General features: G+C 38.8%; 1 protein-coding gene across 1 annotated transcript; it reads right to left on the reverse strand.

Annotated features, from left to right (window-relative positions):
* Positions 1-581: 581 nt before the first annotated feature.
* LOC122820090 (uncharacterized protein C17orf114-like) lies at positions 582-7,998 on the reverse strand. The gene is made up of 3 exons (XM_044097265.1): positions 7,816-7,998; positions 2,432-2,527; positions 582-1,544 (listed from the first exon to the last, which is right to left on the reverse strand). Exons 2-3 carry the CDS (start codon positions 2,514-2,516, stop codon positions 1,381-1,383), a joined length of 249 nt encoding a protein of 82 aa, XP_043953200.1. The 5' UTR covers positions 2,517-2,527; positions 7,816-7,998; the 3' UTR covers positions 582-1,380.
* Positions 7,999-21,730: the final 13,732 nt, after the last annotated feature.

Below are 21,730 nucleotides of genomic sequence, written 5' to 3' on the forward strand. Positions count from 1 at the left end.
ATGAATGTGGAGAGAGGACTTTTTGCTACTTGGTTGTGAAATGTTTATGCAACCCAAATATTTTATATTCATTTTGGGCATTTAACGACAGGTTTGAGTCTATTTCACACCGCGGAACGATTTAGCAATAAACTAGGGAATTCTAAAAGCAAGATTTGGTTGGAAAAGTTTAAATTTATTTAGGATTTTTCTCTAATCTACGCAAAGGGAAAGTGATCCACAAAAGCCCAAATGTATGCATACACACTCTTTTAAGAAATGTTCATTTGTTCCTCACCAAATCACGCATCAGTTTGTATCATTTGCGTCCATCAATAATCTTTTGTCTTTGTTCTGGTTGGTTATTTGAAATCTGTTTGTGGCTTTATTTGTTGCTCTTTTCCAGGGCTTTTTTTTCAGTTTTCCCACTTCCTGGTGCAGGTGAGAAACAGAGAAATTGTTTTTGACCCCTTTTTTAGTCAGTTTCTTAATATTAAGTCCTCGCTGGAAAAAGACCCACGAATCAATAATACTATTTCCCGTGATGAGTGATTGTAAATTTTTGACTGAAAATGTAAAATAAAGCAAGACGTCAGAGTCACTTGATATAAAAACAGGTTTTATTACAAATTTTGTTAGCGGACCACTGCAGCTCAGGACATATTTAGGTTGTCAGTGAGTTAATTATCCTCACATATGTCATCATGTCAGTTTGTTGCAGGTAAACACATTAAAGTACCATTAAAACATTTCATATTTGAGAGTTTGTAAAAGAGTGAAAATTAAATAACAGCAGAGAAATAGAAAAGTCGCAGTATGGCTCAGTTTACTTTGTCCTTTTCAAAACATTACATAAAACAGCTGGAGTGACGTTTTTATGTGCAATTTCAGAGATATTTGACCTTCATTACAAAAATATTAAAAATCATTCTTTTACTGTTTAGTAATTCACTACAAGCTTGTGAATTTAGAAAGTTAAATGTACCGAAACAAGTTAATATTAGTTCTGTGCTTCAGATTGAGTTAGTCGTGATAATCTGTACAACTAAAAAAAAAAAAAGGTTAATTTAAAATCAGCCATGATGATCTGACGAGCAAAGAGAAAACAAGTCTTTTTTTAAACTCACAAATATCAAAACACAAAGAGCTGAATAGAAAACTTGCAAAATGAAAAAAAACTAATGCACTTGTTGGTGAAGAAAACTGTAAACGACCATCCTTTGCTCTCCCATCAGTTTCTATAACGAGTCCTCTCTTTTTGTTGAACTGATGTATCCAGTCTGTTTTCCTCTCACTTAAAACCTCCAAGGGTTCTCAGTATTTCAGGGTAAAGGCAAAGCTCACGCTGGAAGACTTCATGCAGTGCAGTCAGTTTGCCTCCCTTGCAGTTCTCTGCTTTGCTCAGTAGGTGGCGTCCACCGCGTTGATGTTGCTGTCCAGCTGGTGTCTGAAGGACAGCCGGGCCTTGGTGGAGAAGTAGAGCTGGGATCCCCGGCTGAGGCTCCCCGCTGCTTCGCTCTCGCTGCCCCAGGACGTCGTGGAGGAGAGACGAGGCTTCGTCTCCTCTGTGGGAATTGTGAGCGAAAAGAGACAAAGCAATTAAGCTAACGTCACTCTCATTTTTTCTTAGTGTAAAAGACAAAAAAATAAATAAATAAAATGAAGCTAATTTTACAGTTACTTTTGCTGTCATACTTGTAGTGTTTTGGTTTGGGTGTCTTGCACTGACGCTGCCTTGCAAAAGTATTCATACGCTTTAATTTTTGTTGTTGTATTGGAATTGTCCATGTATTATATATATGTGACAAAAATGCTGCAATGCTTTGAAACAATTCTATCAATGATTTGAAAAATGTCGCACACATTTTTTATACTTTGTAGAAGCGCCTCTGTCTTAGAGACTGAAACTTTTGCCCATTCCTAGGAAACAGCTGAAGCTCAGTCAAACTGATTGGACAGCGTCAGTGATCATTTTTCAAATATTTTCACATGTTCTTTTTGACTGAGGTCTGAACTTCAACCGGCCCATTTTAATCCATTAACATGTTTTTAATGCGCACGTAAACCCATCCTGTTGTAGCTCTTTCTCAGCTAAAAAATTTATTTGTTTGCAAATCTTTTGCTGCTTCCGATAGGATTGTCCTCCATTCATCTTCTGGTCAACTCTGGCTAGCTTTCGTTTCCCTGCATCGAGACAATTAACCCCACTTCACGATGCTACCTCAATTTAGCAGTAAGTGGTATCTACACAATTCCCTGAAAAAGTTGCAATAAATAATTCTTATCTTCACTCTTATAGTCACCACTATAGTACCACAAAATATCACGCTAAAACATAAAGTCCATATCCTCGCCTCTACTTACTACTACTGCTATTTAAGTTGTGGTAGCCATGTGAAATCCCAACAAAGAAGTTTGTATTAACCTGACGAAATGGGAACAGTTTTCTCACCTGCTGCCGGGGGGGCCTCCCTGCTCTTGCAGCGCTCTTTGCACCGTCTGTAGAAAGGAAAACACTGCAGCATCTTCACACCCATGGCCGCGCCGTCTGAAGGCAGAGAGGAGTGAACAAATGTAAATATATATAAAATGAGTTACCAGAACCCAACAGTGACTTTCACTTCCTCTCCAGCTATTGATAAAGCAGGTTTATCTGCCTGCAGCTCGGCTCGCAGTCCCCCGTCTTGTCACCGGGTCACAGTTTAATGGGATTATGATGCTGCACTTCAGAGCCACGACAGCTTAATGTGGGCTGACAGTATCACTGAATGGCCCAGCAACCCGCTACTCAGCCGCTGTTTACTGTGCCATCATCACCACCGCCGTCCCTCCCGCTCCTTAATCCTGGCGAAGGGACGTCAGCGCTCTAATGCACTTCAAGGAACGAATCAGCTACCCAGTAACAGTCGGCTGTGGATTTACACCGAGGTGACGCGATGCAAGCATGTCCCAGCTGAAACAGGCCCAGATTTCTGCAGGAAAACAATTTTCTTCCCAACCAGCTTATTTTATTCATCCAGGCTTTTTTTTTTTTTTTTTAAGCATTTAGTTTTACACCATTCAGTCAGGATAGTTTCTTTTACCGGACCAAAACAAGTCAGACCAATTCTGAACAATTCATCGGACTGAAGACGACGGAGTCCTTCGCTTGGAGACACAAAGTGTCTTTTTTTAATTTTAGTCTAATTAGGTTAACAAATGGGTCATTAAAAATGGAGCACAGGGACCAGAGAGACAATTACAGTTTCTTTTTACGGTCTGCAAGGACTGGATGATTGTCAGAGTTGTCAGTATTCCTCTAATAAATCACTGTTAATAACCGTTTGGTGATGGCAAAAAACTGCAAGTGTTTGAAACAGAATGTGTCCTAGTGATCCATAACTTAAATATAAACGGATCCAGTCTATATTTTTAGATTTATTTTTCTAGGAGTTTCCACGATACATTTTTCAAAATGATTTAATGTGGTTGTATGTGATATTTATGAACAGTCAGCCTCCTAAAAAGCCCAGAGTACTGTAACATTTTTAGCATTGGCAAAGTGCCTTGCCTACAAACTCATCATCCCTGTTCAAAACACAAATTTTCAGCTATTGCTCCAGTTTATTAACAACAAAGGAGCCCAATCTGAGTAAAAGAGACATAAGGTAACTCGAGGCGTTAAGGAAGTTGAGTAATTATGTATTTTTGTAGCACGAGCGACGCTTCTACATTACAAGTTACAAAAATCAAAAGGAACAGTCTGAAGTTTTCTCATCAACTCCAAACTCAAAAGTCCAACGAGGTCTCAAAGTGCATAAAAAGTAGGGAAAGATTCGTTTTGTTGTGTTTCTGATGTCACGTTCTCCTGAGATGGTGCACTTGGTCCCAGTTTTTATCCTACTTCTTGTTCTGCTGACTCAGCGTTTATCAGTTTACTGCTGCTGTCAACCACGTGGATACAGAAAGGTGTTCATGTGTCTCTTTTCTTCCTGTTAAAAGGATGAAATTGCCGGTTGCTCTGTATGAGGAATTGCTGCAAAGCCAAAGACTCCCTGCAACCAGCTAACTTTTACCCATTTAGCTGTACTGTCTAATAACTCGGATCAATCTGAGATCTGAATGCCAGTCTGTCTTTAAAATGTTTTAGACCATCGTAGACAACTATATGTTACTAATCTGAACTGTGTGTGTTTGACAGCGTCAGTGCTGGGTGCAACGGTGAGCAAATCACGTCGATTTTCCGAATTGAAGTACGAATGCGGCTCAGTAAGTTGTGTTGCCAAGGTGCGATTTCTTAAGACATTTCACACCGCAAACACCCCGTGATCTCGGGGAATTGCAAATGAAGCCTCCACGTCTTCTTAAAGACACAGATAGAAAGCATAAAGGTGGATGCGGATGCCTGGAGAAGATTCATTTGAGCTCTCCCAGGCCTCTCTGAAATAAAATGCCCACCTCGGCGCTGGTCTGTGGGAAAACCGTCGGGTGTGTTAATCCCCTGAGCCCCATTGTTCACTGAGGGACAGATTTGGATATCTAATGACAAACACTAAAGTGTGATTGCAACATGAAGGAGAGCAGTGTGGAGTTGTTTTTTTTGGGGGTTTTTTTCGCTGGTGCTTGACTCAGTGAGGCGGTTCCATTGGAGACGTGGCAGCGTACACAGACTGCTGCTGCTGGGACATTACCAATAAACTTAAGAAACTTATGTCATCTTCAGCTGTAAAAAGCTGCGTTTCGTCCTCACGTTCTCGTCCCTCCTCTCTGTTTCACACAGGTGTAGCTCTGTAACATTAGACGTCTTACAGACTGAGTCCTATTTGTTTAGCTGGATTTATGCATCCTACCCGAGAAACAAGGGGCTCAGAAAGTATAGCACTTGTTTTAAAAGACGAAAGAAAAAAAAAACATGTGGGGGCAATATACCGAGTTTGTATTTTTCTGCACACAAACACCCAGAACATTAAGGCCCGGGTCAGTGGTGAGGAATTTTTGGGCACAGATCCGGATTGGCTGTCAGGGTCTGGCAGCAAACGCAGCGCTTGGATGTTGGAGGGGAAAAACAACTTCAGATGGCAAAGACGTAGATCTGCACACTGGCCACAGAGGGGAAGGGGGAAAAGGAAAGTTGTGAAGAAAAAACACAAAACAGGCCGATGGTAGAGGACGGGAGAGATTAGAGCGAAGAATATTAATGCTTAGACTTAAAATTAGGTTTTATGTTTTCATTCAGCAGCGGCGACGCTCAATGCTGGAGGCCTGGTTATGATCTGTTCCAATGTATAGTAACAGGTTTTCATCGTTTTAATAACATGTTTATGCACGTCTGTGGAGGCGTTCACTCGAACATTTCAGTCACTTTCAGTTCAACCTGTCTGCAACAATTACCCTCCGACCGTTTCCAAATGTCTGCGTGAACAGCGAGGGGTGTGTCTGTTGAAAGATATTCTTATTAAATTTTCAATCTGTAGGAAAATAAGATATAAGAACTTAATTCAAATGATCTTCTGTGAGCAGTCATGAATTATTTAACAAATTTTCTGAAAGACATTCAGAAACTGAAAAACTGAATACATTCAGTCTTGTGGTTATGTGCTTGAAGTGTTGCTCTCTCTCACTCTTTCGCAGTCAAAGTGAACCATGTGGAGAAATACCTTCATTTCTTCCTCTGACTGCGTTTTTATACAGGCGAAGTTAGATAAATTTGAGTCTTTTCCACTCTGCGACCAGTGATCTGTTCTGGTAAAGAACCGGTCTACTTTCTACATCTCTTAATTTTCAACCAAGATGAAGTGGCTTTTTGATAAGGTCTAAAACATGTTGAAAAAATGCTTTTTTTATTCTTTCATTTATAAAGAATAAATGAAAAAAATAAATGAAATAATAAATGAATAAATAAATGAAATATATGTGTTCATTGGAGAGCTTTCTATCATTTATCCACAGCAGTAGAATCAGAGCAAAGTGGCATAAGCCCAAAGTTAAACCAAGTATTTGAGGGACCATGTAACACAAATTAGTCACAACATTGCCACAAACATTTCCTATAATCTACCCAAGGTTAAACATAACCTTAAGCATACGAGCTTTCTGCTTTAAATGCATTTTTAGTTCACTAGTGAATTCTTAAATGCACATTAAATTCAAAGTATTAAACAGAAATTGCCAAAATAAAAGGTTGTGTTCGCAGGTAACAATTATCTGCAGCTCCAAAACAACTAAAACGAGAAAAAAAATCCACACTTTTCTATTCTTTCATGACTGTATTGCTCATAAAAGGAATAGTAAACCTGTTTGTGGCACAAGTTACTGTTTTAATCTGTTTTTTCATGTATTTTTTACCCCTTATTCATGCTGACCTGGGCAGTTGCCCAAAAGTTGTTGCAAGTAACAAAGTCCACCACTGCGTGTAAATTTTAATACCGTTTTTAGCAGCAGCTTCATTCTGGAAAACACACGACTCCACGACAGACACGCAAAAATAAATTGTTGAACAACTTGAAAATAATTTTGTAAACATGTCAACATCACGTTTACGCTATAAATATATACATTTGTATGGCAACAGCTGATTAATTTCTCCAGTTTTTAAAATGAAAACAAATGAAAAAAGTGAAGAGCAGCATTATCTAAAAATATATGATTAGGAAACTACACATGTGACGTTTATGAAAACTTTAAAACCAGAAAAGCAGGATTTTCAAATTCCAGAAGTTGCTGTTTATTTGCCCTTTTAATCGTTGGCGCTCACGATATCTACTCATGACCAACCATTGTAAATATGAAAACAACAACAAGAAACCTTATTAGCTAGTTCTGATATGGGTGAACGCCTCAACAATTAGCAAATCCTTGGGGATTTTAGGCTCGTTTAGGCCCCCTGCTGGTCTGGAGGCCTCAAGCATCACCTTCATTTGCTTACGCTTCAGACCAACTGTCCTGGTTTCTTATTTATTTACATTAATATCATCTAAAGACCACATAAACTATCATTTCTACCAAGGAGATACATTTTGAGCAAGAGATCTGTCAATTGTTTTGTAAGTGGAAGAAAGTATTTGATGAATATGTAACGATGCCTAAATGGAGCAAACCTTTCTGACATAATCAAAAGAAGGAAATCTTCCTCTTTCCAAATCCCCCCTTTCTAATCTGCATACAGTTTCTTTTTGTCAGTACTTACTCGTAGTGATGTAACACATTTACTTAAGCGGCACAAGTGAAACAGCAACAAAGCGTAATCAGGCACATCAAGAATGGGCATTTCAAACATTTAAGGTTGTCTTTAATGGAATCATTCACTTTCTTCTGGTCCATTTTGATGGATTTTAAGAGGTTGTTCTCTGCTCTGGATAAAACTTGGGAAAGTGTGAGCTCTCGTCCATCATACATTGTTTCAGTAATCTCGTCATCTGCATGAATAAACACTGCCATACGTGTCTGTGTTTGCATTTTCAGCTTTCCTGATTGCTTGTCTAAGAGAGAGAGGTGCTGCCTCAATGTGACAGCGGAGGGAGGGCTGAACATCTATGAAAAAGGTCAGTATTGCCTGCAGAGAGTTAACTGGAATAATAAGTGACTGATTCAGGCGTAAAGAATGAAGCTTGTCAAGAGAGTTTTCGATGAAAGAGTTCCCAAGCGGCTCTCGTTGTCAGATCAAAACCAGAAACATCTTACTGACACACCTCCTTTTTTTCCTAGAAACTAATCAGCGCATAACCTCACATTGCAGCAAACACAACATCAGTTTTGTAACATTCGACGCCACAACTATTGTACTTATTTTGCTCTGACAAGGTGATGCTGAATAGTGTTTTTTAAAATTACAAATCCAAAGGAAGTGACTTTTCCTACCTGGTCTGTTTAATGTGTGGAGGAAAAAAAATGTAAGTATTTAGTGGGTTCTCCAGCTCTGATCAGTCCGTCTCCTCTGCCTTCCCTGTCGCTGCACACTCTAAATTAAAACCCCTCCAGAGCGTCAAGCAGCTCTGCCTCGTCCTGCACGTCCCGGGGATCTGCCTCCCGTCCTCTTAGCGTGGGGGGAAGCTTCCGTGGCGCTGAACTTTAAATAGGCTGCTGTAATCCCCGGAGCATGCTGAATGGGCACGCCTGCTTTCTCTCCCTCCCTCCTTCCCTCCATTCAGCTTTCGCCATGTGCCGCCGACCTGCATGCTTCCTCCTGCATGCTCCGCATTGTTTTGCCTCCATGTGATCTGAAATAGCATTATAAATAGCTGCAACTGTGTGAACTTTCCTATAGTTTTTTTTTTCTTTCATAAAAATCCAAGACATTTTGTTTTGAAGAGCTTGATTATCAAAGTTTAACCTAGTGATCATTTAGTGAGGTCAAAGGTCTAAATTAAGTGCAGTAACTTGACCCTGATCAGGTTTTTAATGTGTGGAAGCTCTGAAATAAACTGGGGCATCAGAAAGGTAGAGAGTTAAACATTTTCACGAAGCTGATAATAATGAAATATAAGAGGAAGACGAAGCCCATCTTTGTTAGGATGACACTTTCAGTGCTGAGAAGTTTTTTTTTCTTTTCTGTTTAACCACAAACAGAACGTCAGCATGACTTTTATTGTAACAATTAACTTTTGGGCAGAACCATGGAGTGTGTCCATATATTTACAATCATCCTGTTGATTAGAGGAGAATAAGGTTTCTGACTTTATATGTTTCGTCAGTGGAAAACTTACTAAAGTTGAACCAGGAGGTTAGTCTGGTACTTATTGTTTCTTAAGCGGAAACTGGTTTTAAGTCTCACAAAAAAGTTCTGTTCCTACTTTTTCTCACAAAAAAGAAGGAAGATGTTGTGAACTTTACGGTTTCAAGAGATAAATTAGTCAGATTTTGCTTCTCTAAGTATCGTCAGATCAGCCCAGCAGGTCACTGCCGAGTACAACCAGGAGGAGCCGTGAAATTCTCCAAACTTAAACGAAACAGAATATTTTTCTTAAGCGCTGCAATCTTATACTGTTCTATATCTACATGTGTGGTCACAATAAATGACAATGTCTGTTATCATGAAGGGCAGGAAGTTTTTTGTATTAGATTTCTGTATCAATGAAATGGAAATTAAAAGTCAAATTCAAATAACAGCACAGTTATTGTGTACCATATAAGGAAACCAAAACTTTAAAGTAAAATCAATTTTCCTTTCCAAAAAATGAGTGAAAAAAGATAAAATCACCAGTAGAAGCTCATCTCTGCAGCGCAGTCAGCGTTCTCAGCTCAAGGGTTAACATTTGATTGAAACCTATTGATCTCTTCAAAAAAACCAAAACAAACAAAATAAAAAACTCTTCTATGTTTTTTAATGTCAAAGGAAACCCTAATGTCATTCTGCTGTTGCTGATTGGGACAGACAGAGTGGATTTTTTTGTTGCATCTGTTGAGTCTTTCTGTGATAAACACAGAAAGCCCAGTGGCCTGCATTAGAAAAATATTGAGGGCAGGCGAGTTAGTGGTTCGGTCCAGTGGAAATTTACCCGAACGCTGTCTGAGACTGAGTCTGATCCCGCTGGTCTGAAATCAAAGGAATCGATTTGAGAGAAAGCCGCTCCTGCACCGCGACTTGAAAAAAAGCTTTTAATCCGTTCATTTCCACAGCTTTGTTCACCCCAATCCAAACATGTCCACATGAATATTGTGTAATTACAACAAGAACTCGCATTCAGAAAACAGTGTGATGAGAGCGTGTTTCAACAAAGAGCTTTTATTGTCAAAATCACAGAGACGCTTAAAATAATAGATTTTTTCATTTGTTCAACGTTCATGCTGCTTTGTTATTGTCTTGTGCGGGATTATAGTTGAGTGTTTTTTTAAAAACTTAGTCTTAAAATAAGACTAAGTATTGTTTGTCAGATTTAAAGTACATTAACTGAGACACAAAAACTAAATCTGTAATTTGGGATAACAGCGATATAGTGCCTTGCTAAATTGTTTCATGAAACTTTTTCACATGTTTTTGACGTTAAATCCAAAAGCTTCAGCACATTTAATCAGGATTTGATGTGCTGGTACTACACATAGATCTGAGCTTTGACTAGGACATTCTGACACAGGGACATGCTTTGATCCATCCTTCCTCTTTTTGACTCTGATCCTCTTGGTTGAATTGGATTTTACTAACAAGAAAAACAGGGAAAACATCTTTTCCCTCACATCACAATTAGGTCTTGGTCTATTACATGTCGGTTTTCTGTAAGGACATATGAAAGAAGGCACGCATTGTGTTTCGAGATCATGGTGAACGTGTGTGTTACTGATTATTCATTGATCCAGATCGATGTTTTACCTCTTTGTGCTCTCCACCCTCCAGATCTGCAGCTGTGGATGTGGGTGAAGGACAGGCGTGCTCCAGTGGAATATCGTGTCTAATTTTAAATCTACTGTCTGATGATGAACTGCAGGCCGGCCAGGATTCAAATGAGCTAAACTCATCATGACCTCTAAAAAGAAAAAGCTAAAATTATTAGACAATCTCAAAGAAATGCTCAAATTACTAACTAAAATCAAGGATTTTCTCTTCTTCTTTTCATTCGTCGATGTTTACATTTTCACAGAGATTTTTGCCGAGTGATTGCGCTGCAGTTTTGCTACCTTGATGCATTCGTGCAGCTCCTTCCTGTCCTTGTAAGGTGATAAGTGCTGCTGCCAGTCTGCCGGAGGCTGAAACATTGCTATGAGGCAACTGCATGTAGCTTCACGTGAGTCGTAAGTTCAGGTATCAGGATCTAATAAAACCTCAACCACTGGCCTCAAGCGCCCTTGTGATATCAGACACTGTGAGCTAAAAGTGGAAACTAGCATTGTCACATTTCTGGACCCACAACCTGAGGGAGTTATTGGGCCCCCTGCTAATTAAATCTCCATGGCTCCTGCTCAGCTGACCAAGAGGGTGGAATATAAGACAAAAGTTTAAATATCAATCAAAACAACCCATACAAAGATGGAACAATTCAGGTAAATGGAATATTTAGTAGTCATAACCCTCATACTTAACTTCTTATGCACTAAATGCACATGGACAAAACCATTTGTTTTAATTATGAAGTAATAATAATCTGTGTTGTTTGTGCAGCTCAAGGTGTTCCCCAGGGATCAGATCTGGGGCTCCTCTTTGTATTTTCTATATCAGCAGTCTTAATATGTGCCAGTTTCCATCTTTATGCTGACGATATTGTCAGATCCACTCCTTATGCTTCAACAGCTCCAGTATTTTGATAATGTTCAGCAGACTTTGTGCCATTCTAAGCAAGTTTTAAATGATAGGAAGCAAAATAATGCTGCCTTTCAAGTCAAAATCAAAACTGGTGCTTCAGAGATTGAGTTTGTGTTTTCATAGACGTAGGAATGGTCAGTGAGCAATTGGTAGAAATACACTAGAGCTCAGTTTGATTATATTTGATCTTATCTTTATTTTGTGGCTCGTTACAGTGACTTTTATGACTTTGCTTGGATACAGAGTTGTAATTTATATGAATGCCTTTTTATAGGCATCCATATACACATTTCTACATGCGGTGCCAGTAAACATGGCCCCGCACTTGTTTAAAAATAATCAAAAACATCAAACTCACTTGCTTAAATACATCTCAGTGATGTCTGTCATGAAACCTGAAGATTTGTCAAAAAGGTCAAACTAATGCATGCTTTATTCCAACACTGAACGATCTGCTTGCTTTGAGTGAAGATTGAACCACTTTATGAAGCCGTTCTTGACATTCTACCGTCATACCTAACATCAAAAATAACGTAAACTCACAAAATGTGTTAATGCCACCCGCTCATATCAAGGGAGGCGTCAACAAACATATAAATTTTCTGCTCTACATTTTTGAAATTGGCACCGAAATCAGATAAATCTGAAGGATGTTGCCCTATTGGGTGAGTTTAAGTCTGTTTTGGACATTTAAACATCTGGATTTAAATGTTTTGATTGATGATTTTGCTCAGACGTTGGTCAACCACATCGGCACATCTGAATATTCAGGTTTATTGCTTACACTGTCAGGCCCCCTTTATGTTTTTAAATGTGGGTGTGTGTGTAGGTGCTTGTGTGTGTGTGTGTGTGCGTGTGTGTGTGTGTGTGTGTGTCTGTGTCATCTTGGCCAGGTGACTCTCGTCATTTAGATTTTAAATCTCAAGAGTTTGACCTGGTTATATAAGGCTTACATTAAAAAAAATAAATAGAACATTTCGTTAATATGCAGCCACCCTGTGAGTTTAACTTCTAATCACAAATAAATTAAAATGTCACTCAGATGAGGTATTTTGAGGCTCAGGATGAAACCGGTCTTTTGGGCCTGCAGCCATACGTCCTCCTCTCTCCCTCCTCCTCTCAGTTTGTTCCCACACTCACAGCCTGCTGTGGTTCAGGCTCCATGACGCTGGGACGAACTGGTTGAGGTCGCTCACTGCTGGTTTCCCTTTCTGTCTCCTCCCTCAATACGTTGCGTCTCCTCCGTCAAATATCTGGAACAAGGTGTACGTTTACGCAGCCTGTTTATGTAACTATTACTGATTTTATAAATAAAAAATAAAAAAAAACCTGACTGACAGCTTAGTTTTTATGTGGTGTGTATTGATGTAATGTTGTAGAGGCCTGTTCTTCTCATTTTAAATTTCTCAGATGCTTTGAATCCAAATAGTTTGGGATTTAATAGGTGAATAAATTTTCTAAGCAAATAAAGTTATGGGATGTTCTTGGAGCTTCGTCTGTTTAGTTTGTTTCTGATGAGCTTTCAGCTTCTGCAGCCTGTTTTGGTCACACAGAAGCATTGAACAATCATTTTTGTAATGTTTAATGTTTTCCTGCAACAGTTCAAATTTCACAGCTGCTGAGTATCTAACATTAGTTACACAGTTCTTTACTGCACATAAAAAAGAAAATGAAGGAGAGATGCAGCAGGAGGTTTGCTGCTAGTTTGCTGGTGTCTTAGCAACCTTTACAAAGGAAAACCTTTTGCTATCATATTGATATTTAGTTATTCTTTGCACAATTTGTCAAACAGTGACGAATTCTAAATAACATTTTCAGTAAGCGTTATTTATTTGTTTTGTTGCTGGTCAGGATAAAAGCTGCTGTGGCTGTTTAAGACTTTTCGGAAATATGTTTACAGATTTAAATCACCAACAAAGAAAGAAAGAAAAAAGCTAACAGGTTATAACACATTACTATTATTATTCCTTTATACATATATAATGTACTGTGTGACGTAGAGTTAGCTACATAGTTTGTTTGGTGGCCTGCTGCTCTCCTACTGAATCAACCTTCAACCTTATAAAGTCAACAAAGAGGCCGATGTAATTTTTCAGACAAGAGTACAGAGAAAAATAAAAGTGAACTGACCTGTATGTATCAATAAATCTGTCATATATCATCCAGTTGTTCAATTTCTCCATCGTGTAGCTACACACATTGGTGTTCTTTAAAATATTAAAGAGTTTTTAACTAATAAATCTGATCCGTTATAAATGACTTTATGATTAAAATGTTCTGAGCACAAAGTCACACATCGATCCAAGACTGAAGAACTGAGAGAAAATCCTACTTTGTAAGAGCAAATCAGTCTTTCAGTTCCACCCGCCTTAAAATCAACTATCAAGAAAATGAAAATGTGCATTTTTAAGAAAAAAAGCATTTTATATTTTGTCTTCAGATGGCGTCTCAGTGAGCTGCAAACACACAGACTCCCCGGCTCTATTCCTCAAGTCGGCCTGGCTGGTGGCAGTATCAACATCCATGGAGAACAAAGTTTGTTATCTTCGTTTACGGTAAGTTATTTCACACTTTCTCCACATCTTCATACCTAAGAAAAAGTGCAAACCATCCATTTTAGTGTGCGCTAATTCACACTTTGGTCAAACGCTTGCATAATCTGAGACCGAATGAATTTGTTTTGGTCATCGGGTCGCTTGGCGGCCCAGTCTGAGTCACTCAGCACGAGGCTGAAAACAAATTACTGGGTGGTTGACGCTGCTGAGCCATCAGATATGAGTGTTTTGGTCAAAATGTGAGTAAAGCTGCAGGTGACAGCATGACTGAGCTGCGAGTTTTCAACCAAAACACAAAAAGGGGAACAGTGCAGAACTTTATGAGCATCAGGTGAATTAAAGTTCATATTAGCCTGTTTGAACTCATCCAGAGCAAATGATTTGTTTTTACTTCTCTGGTTCGAACCAGTCGGTTCTTCACTGGCTTTTTATTCAGGCCTGAAAAGAAACTCGTCCCCATTTTAGCCTCTTTTGTGCAAGGGACCCTTCCTCCTTCCTCGCTTTGTGCTCCACATTACATAAGAGGACTGCACAGCACTGGCTGATTAGCAAGGAAAACTGATCACACTGTTTAAATCTTACTGTGTAAAACAGGACATAACGTGACGTTTTTCCTTTTTCCCCCTTGGTTGCATGTATCAGTGTTTTTCAATTCCAGTCCTCAGGGGCCCCCCTGCCCTGCATGTTTTAGGTGTTTCCCTTCTGCCACACACCTGGATTGAATCTTGGGGTGATTAACAGGCTCCTGCAGTACTTGGTGGCTGCAGAAGACGTCATGCAATCATTTGAATCAGCTGTTCTGGTGTAGAGGCACATCTAAAACATGCAGAGCAGGGAGGCCTGAGGACTGGAATTGAGAAGCACTGGCATGTTTATAGAGTATGTGAACCTGTATGCGTAATTTAGACTCTTTTTGGATAAGTTTATCCAAACACGTACACCTGTTTCTTGTTTTTATTTCTCTGATATTTCCCTCAATTTTGCCTTTTTAAACTTAATAATATAGAATAATCTTTTTTTGTTAATAATTGCGACACACATGGGTCTCACTTTGATAAAATCTGAATTAAAAATGTAATTTGACAACAATTTCAATTAAACAATTCAGGTTGAGGGAAGCGTTCACCTAGGCGTCTCCTACTTTCTGAAAGCTTTGGGTGATTTGGCCTCTCGGCAGACCCGGTCTATATTTACCTCAGCTTTATAACAGGCTTTTAGCTAGAGAGTTAGGTAACAATTACCAAGAAGCGGCTCCATGGCAACAAACGATTATGAGCTTAACCTGCACCTAAACTAACAGGAACTGCCTGTGCAGATACAGCATCAGCTGCAGCGTTCACAGTGGCCACAGGAGGCGCTCTGACCTTTTGACCCTGTCGCGATCGGTAATCCTGTTAGAGCTGGCTTGTCTAACTGCAGGGGCCACAGCGAGGGGGGGGGGAGTCACTGACAGAGATTCCTCTGAGTGAAGGAGCAGAACGTCCCAGACGGGATAATCACAGCGAGGGGGCGGTAGAGAAGATTCATAGCTGCATCTATGATTGTGTTTACAAACGTACAAACGTGCGTGTGTGTGTGTGCATGTTTGTCCCGGCACAATGTCACGTGGACTAATCTGTACACGATGCACTCAGCAAGGTCCAAACCCAGTTAATGGAGCTTGGAGAAAAAAGAATGGGTCCAAAAAAATAAAAAAATAAAAATAACTGGCAGGATTTGGCAAACATTTGTGCCCAAAAAAAAAAAATGTAATTAAAATCTCAATTTGAATTTTATTTTAATTCTTTGTTTCAGTATTTTTCACATTTAGCAAATAAAAAGCATGTTTTTATAAAACTGGACATGTTTAATCACAGTGAGAGAAGAAAAGGTGAACAAACGTTTTATACGGAGTGCGTGTATATAAATATCTGGTTTCTACGGTAACCAGCCGGTAAAAATAAACTGATGCCCTGGTTTAGTACCGCTGAATTAGGAGGAGGAAATTGTTGTTTATAGCTACGAAGTGACACATGAGTGTTAAGTTATGTTATGATCTGGGTTTAGCAGGACGTCAGACATTAATTTTCAGGACAAAAAAAAAAGTTTCGTACTGAACTCAAGAAACCCAAATGAGGCCAAAGCTCGTTAAATGAAGAGGAAACCGTCAGGCTGATGGTAATTTCACAAAAGTGCCTTAAATTGTATAGATTGTTCTTTAAAGTAGATGAATAGTTTAAAACTATTATTCAGGCGTCCTGAATAAAAGAAACCAGAAACTAAATCTACTCAGAAAGGCTGAAGATGAGTCCATTTTGTATTTAAATACCTACCTGCCATGTTGGGTTTTACTTTACTTGTGCAAAGGTTTAATTTAGGATTATTTTTGTGAACGTTAGACATCTTAGTAGAGCTTCTATTAAAATGTGACCCAGAGTTTATTTTAAAAACAGTTTTTTTATTTTAGTTTGGTTTTTCTTGTCCTGACGTCTCAAACTGAAGGATGGTGATGACCTTCATTATTGTGTTTGAACACAACAACTGTTTTGTCTGCATCAGTAAACACAACATGACCTTCTAACGCCACCATGCTGCAATCTGACATAATTTTGGACTCTTTGACCCGTACAGCTTTTGTCAGACAGCTTTGGGTTCAGGGACATTTTTAAAAAACCTAAAGAAGACGTGAGCGAGTGTATTTAAATTACAGCTGTAGGTTTAGAAACCGTAAAATAAAATGACTCAGTTCAGACTTAAACTTTTCTTTTAAGGTAGAAACTGTGAGATGAAGATAAAAAAAAACAAAAAACAAAAACAAAACAAACCCCAGAAACACAGGATTTAAGTTTTCTTATCTCAGTTTGGAAACATTTGATCTTGATATTGCATCGTTGGTCTCATTATAAATGTTAACTGTGAACAGGTTGCAGTGGTGGAGAAAGTACTCATACAATGTACTTAAGTAAAAGTACAAATACACAGACAAAAATTTACTCAAGTAAAAGTCAAAGTACCACATTATTATTTTACTTAAGTAAAAGTAAGAAAGTACAAGCTTTTAAAACTACTTAAGTATTAAAAGTAAAAGTACTTGCCAACCATAATACCTAACGGCTTATATAATGTCATTAAGTGTACCTAGCGTATTTAGTTTTAATAAATCAGTAATGTACCATTTTAATGAGCAATGCTGCAGATAAAGCATGTTTTTATTGTGTTTACCCCCTGTGACAGTTTAGATTTAGATATTTTATTCTATGCATCAGAATTCCAGAGATGACCTGCAGGGTTACATGTAATTAGGCAAAATGAGAGAAATTATTATACCTTTGAAATGTTTTATTTAATTCAAAATAAACACGTTCAAAAGAAAATTGTTTCCCTGAAAAAAGGGACTTTAAACTGACCTAACAAACATCAAGCGATTTGGAAACATCTAGTCTTTCGTCCTAACAAAACATGAACTTAACTTTTTTGCCAGCTATTTTGAGAGAACTCTTAACAGAAAGGGGCTGAGGACATTCAATCAAGGAAGAGGAGTCCAACTTGGAACAGCCACATAAAGTTCTGTAGCCTCTGTATATGGGTGCGCCTGATCTGAATGAAATTGGTCCCCCCACATTCTTCAAATCAGACAATTGGTGTCAAACATTTGTGCTGTTTATGCAGAATTTTTTTTTTGTTTGTATTGCTTACCTTTGAAGATATTAATGAGCGTCTAAAGGTCCAAAGGTCAACCAGTCCCCCACCCCATTTACGTCAAAATTACCTTTAAACGTCCATTGATATTTTCAAAGATAAAACAGGAGAAACTCAAATTTTGCTGCACAAAACATTTGACATTGATTTGACGAAAGTGTGGGGGTCAGCTTCAGTCAGCCTACTCTAATCATAGCACCACATTAACTTCTCATTTTAACATCACGGCAAGAATTTCTTGTTCAGCTTAAGCAGAAGTTGGTTCTCAAAGTTTTTAGAGTCCAGCCTGGCTCTTTTGGGCGAGAAAATTTGTCCTGCTATACTGAAGAGTCTTTCGCAGGCTGCTGAGGCGGGCAAAGGTGTGTTTACTTTTAAAGACAAATTAAACACTGACTTGAGAATATCCATGGTATCACTTGTGCTGGCCAAATATGCATCTAGCTGTCTGGTAGTCTCTTGAATGTTGCTCTTAATGACTCTGAAGTAGTCCTCCTCATCTGATGAGCTTGAGTTGTTCGAGCAGTTGCACTGGCTCTTGATCCAGGTTTGTCTTGATGTAGTCCAGTCCTATACAGAACAATCAAAATTAATACCACATAGGAAACATAATTCATCAAAATTTTATAAATGACACATAAATGTCACCAATATACTTTTAAAACCACAAAGTAGGTCTTAACAACTACATATATATGACCATAATGGGTAGCACCTACAATTTTGCTCCTCGGTGGTATGAGAGGAACAAATAAGGAAGGTGAAGACTGGATATAATTTATTCAAATCATAAACTACTATACACTATGTAATGTATAAAATTTTTGATTTATAGGTAATATTTTCTGATGACCAGGAACTGTTCTTTGAATTTGACAACAGTAGAGTATTTAAAAAAATTTTTTAATGGCCATTGAGGAACAATTTATATGATTTACCCATTTTCAGCATGTCATCATTGCTTGTCCAGGATGTTCGGAACTTTGGAAGAAGAATCGCTGCTGCAATGAGTTCAGGGTCAGCAAGCATGGGTCCAAAGCGCTGCTGTATTCCTCCTTGAAGTGCATCAATCAGTGGCTGGCAGAACTTAGCAGAGATCCGTAGGCGGTCAAGTTTCACACTCAGAAGGCTTATGGTGGGCACCAGCCATCCCATATGGACGTCTGCTTCTGCCTGCATTATGTTGAGGGCCTTGACGACTGGTCTCATGGTTGAAACATATTCAGTCAGGAAAGCAAGCTCAGCAGGATTTAACCTGTTAAACAAACATTTATACAATTTAATGTATATTTATATTACATGTTAGTATTAACTATTTCATAAGTTATATATACTAATAACATGTCTTTTTACAATTCACTAGCAATTGTGCCTGATAAAAAACAAAAACATTTGCATAAATCTTAAAAAGTTATATTGCCATCAGAATGTTTCTGTAATTTGATTTTATTCCCAAATAGTTTGTGTAGGGTAAATTTTCAGCAGTACTACTATCAGTAATACTTATTTCAGACTCACTGACAAAAAAGTGCTATTAAGTGTCACTTACATGGGAACTTTAAGTGCAATGCAAACTGCTCTGATGGCCCCTTCTCCATTGTCTTTGATGATCCTCAGTATACGTTCCACTGCCAGAAACAGGGAGTTCCACCTGGTGTCATTGGGGCGGATGAGTTGGAACACTCTCTTTCAATTACCTCAGCAGCTATTGTAGATCGAGCACTCTTGTTCCACAGACCCCCACACTTGGCAAATGATGCACGTGAAAGCTTTTTGTAAGTCTCATTTGAGTTTGCTTTGGTGGCATCCACTGTTGAGATCAGATTAAGCACATGACAGGCACAGCGATGATGCTTCGGTAGCTGATATTCTGAACTATCATCTTCTTCATCCAAGAGAGATCCAATCTCAACAGCCTCTACCTCCACTCCCAGAGCATCGTCTTCCTCATTTTCATTTGCTTCCACTACTTGGTGCCCTTCAGCTAAACTTCCTAAACTAGATGTGTCCAGACTGTTGTTTTCATCAGGGCCATAAACCCTAAAGGCCTTAACAAAATTGGAGCCATTGTCAGTGGTGGTTCTCACAATTTTCTCCCGGATGTTGAACTCAGTATGAATATCGTTGAGGAGACCAGCCAATGCGTCAAATGTGTGGGGACCTTTAAGTCGCCTGCAAGCAAGAGCTACCGATGATCTCTCAAGACTTTCAGGATCTATCCAGTGAGCAGTCACTCCAACAAAGCTCTGCCGGTGTGAAGTCCAGGAATCCGTTGTTGTAGCAATGTATTTGATATTTTGCATTGCTTTTCTCACATTTGCCTTCATTTCTGCTGTATTTTTTTCAATCATGGTTCGAACTGTTGAACGAGATATCACAGTAGAATTAGGCTGAAGCTGCTGCACCAGGCTTCGAAATCCTGCCTGTTCTACTATTCCAAAAGGGTGCAAACCCTGGACAATGAAGTTTATCACTGCATGGTCAACACTCTTCTGAGAAACTTTAGTGCTTTCCTCAAGTTTTCTCTGCTTGCTGGTTGAAGCACCTTCATTGGAGTCAGATCCTTTCCTTTTGATTTACCACTGCAGTCATTGCAAGGTATTGCTGGAGATGACTGCCATGCTTTCTCTGAAAATAAACATATGCTCTTTATAAATCTTAATCCTAATTTATACAAATTAGATAAGAATAATAAAAAACATCAACTGTTAACACACAACACTATCAAACAAAAAATCCTGAAAGGATGGGCTCTTTAAAGCAGTGATCTTAAACTGATCCCTCTGAATGTGCTAAGTTCTTTGCGTTTTGCTGCCATTTAGAGGCGGCTTGGAAAAGCAGGTTACGACATGTTAACAACGGCTTAAACAGTTTCAACTCCTGAAAATAGTGACAAAAAGCACAGATATGGGAAGTGCGGAAGCCTCTACTGTATCAAATTGATATAGCAATAACGGAGAGTTGGCCATTCTAAGGTAAAAACAATAAACACCTTCCAGGTAGGGGGGCTACGGCTAACTCTGTGGGCGGGAATGTCCGCCAATATCGCCGGACTTGTGACAATTGCGTCTCATTGGAACCCATATTCTAATTTATTGAATATGACTGTAACTGTTACATGGAGATTATTTTAATGGCGCTAACATTTATTTAATAACCAGGACGTGAAGGAGTTTAGCGTCAATATGTAACATTCATGGCGGGAGACGTGATCACGACCGCAGTAATCACTGTTACTTGCAAGTTCATGCTAGCTTATAACAATATACAGTAATCGTATTTATTTACTGCAGTCGAGTTCAACAAAAAGCTTGCTAAGATTACATAAAACTTCACTAACACAAATTAATTTAACATCGATAGCGTTTAGCAACTTAACTTACCTCAATATGTTTTTTCAAATTTGATGGTGAATTTTTGAAAGATAGAATTTCGTGCTTTCGGGGAAGGCAAAGGCGGCATTGGAATCTCCAGGAAGCGTTTTTTGACCCAGTTATTTCAAAGAAATCTTTTAAATAAGGCCATGGGTGGGGCAGGTCTTCTGAAGGATGACTATCCTTGGACTCCATTCTGGGAGTTAATGATTCTGCAGGTCCTGCGTACTGTGCTGCTCTTCTTGTGGGAGGGCCTAATGGTTATTTCCCGCTTCGGATTGGTTCAGCGGACTGATTCTGCTCTCGCCATTGGATACTTTCAAACTAACGAACAAATCAAAAAACCGAAATGCTCTTGGATGTAACGAGTAACGAAACGCTGTATAGAAATGTAGTGAAGTAGAAAGTACAGATACTTACTGTTAAATGTAGTGGAGTAAAAGTAGAAAGTATCCATTATTAAATCTACTTAAGTAAAGTACAGATACACGGAAATTGTACTTAAGTACAGTAACGAAGTATTTGTACTTCGTTACTTCCCACCACTGACAGGTTGAAATCGACTTCATCAAAAACGAATCGTTCTGTTTGAGTAAAGACTTGGTGGATTTCATCGTTCTGTTTGAGTAAAGACTTGGTGGATTTCATTGTTCTGTTTGAGTAAAGACTTGGTGGATTTCATCGTTCTATTTGAGTAAAGACTTGGTGGATTTCATCGTTCTGTTTGAGTAAAGACTTGGTGGATTTCATTGTTCTGTTTGAGTAAAGACTTGGTGGATTTCATCGTTCTATTTGAGTAAAGACTTGGTGGATTTGATCTTTCTGTTTGAGTAAAGACTTGGTGGATTTCATCGTTCTGTTTGAGTAAAGACTTGGTGGATTTCATCGTTCTGTTTGAGTAAAGACTTGGTGGATTTCATCGTTCTGTTTGAGTAAAG

Source organism: Gambusia affinis, linkage group LG18 (genome assembly GCF_019740435.1).
Source record: "Gambusia affinis linkage group LG18, SWU_Gaff_1.0, whole genome shotgun sequence".
NCBI classification, from domain to species: domain Eukaryota; kingdom Metazoa; phylum Chordata; class Actinopteri; order Cyprinodontiformes; family Poeciliidae; genus Gambusia; species Gambusia affinis.

Bases quoted from the DNA above. Each gene is read 5' to 3' on its own strand.
- LOC122820090 (XM_044097265.1), bottom strand. From the start codon at position 2,516: ATGGGTGTGAAGATGCTGCAGTGTTTTCCTTTCTACAGACGGTGCAAA. The intron at 1,545-2,431 runs GTGAGAAAACTG...CAATTCCCACAG, and splicing joins GGAGGCCCCCCCGGCAGCAG to AGGAGACGAAGCCTCGTCTC.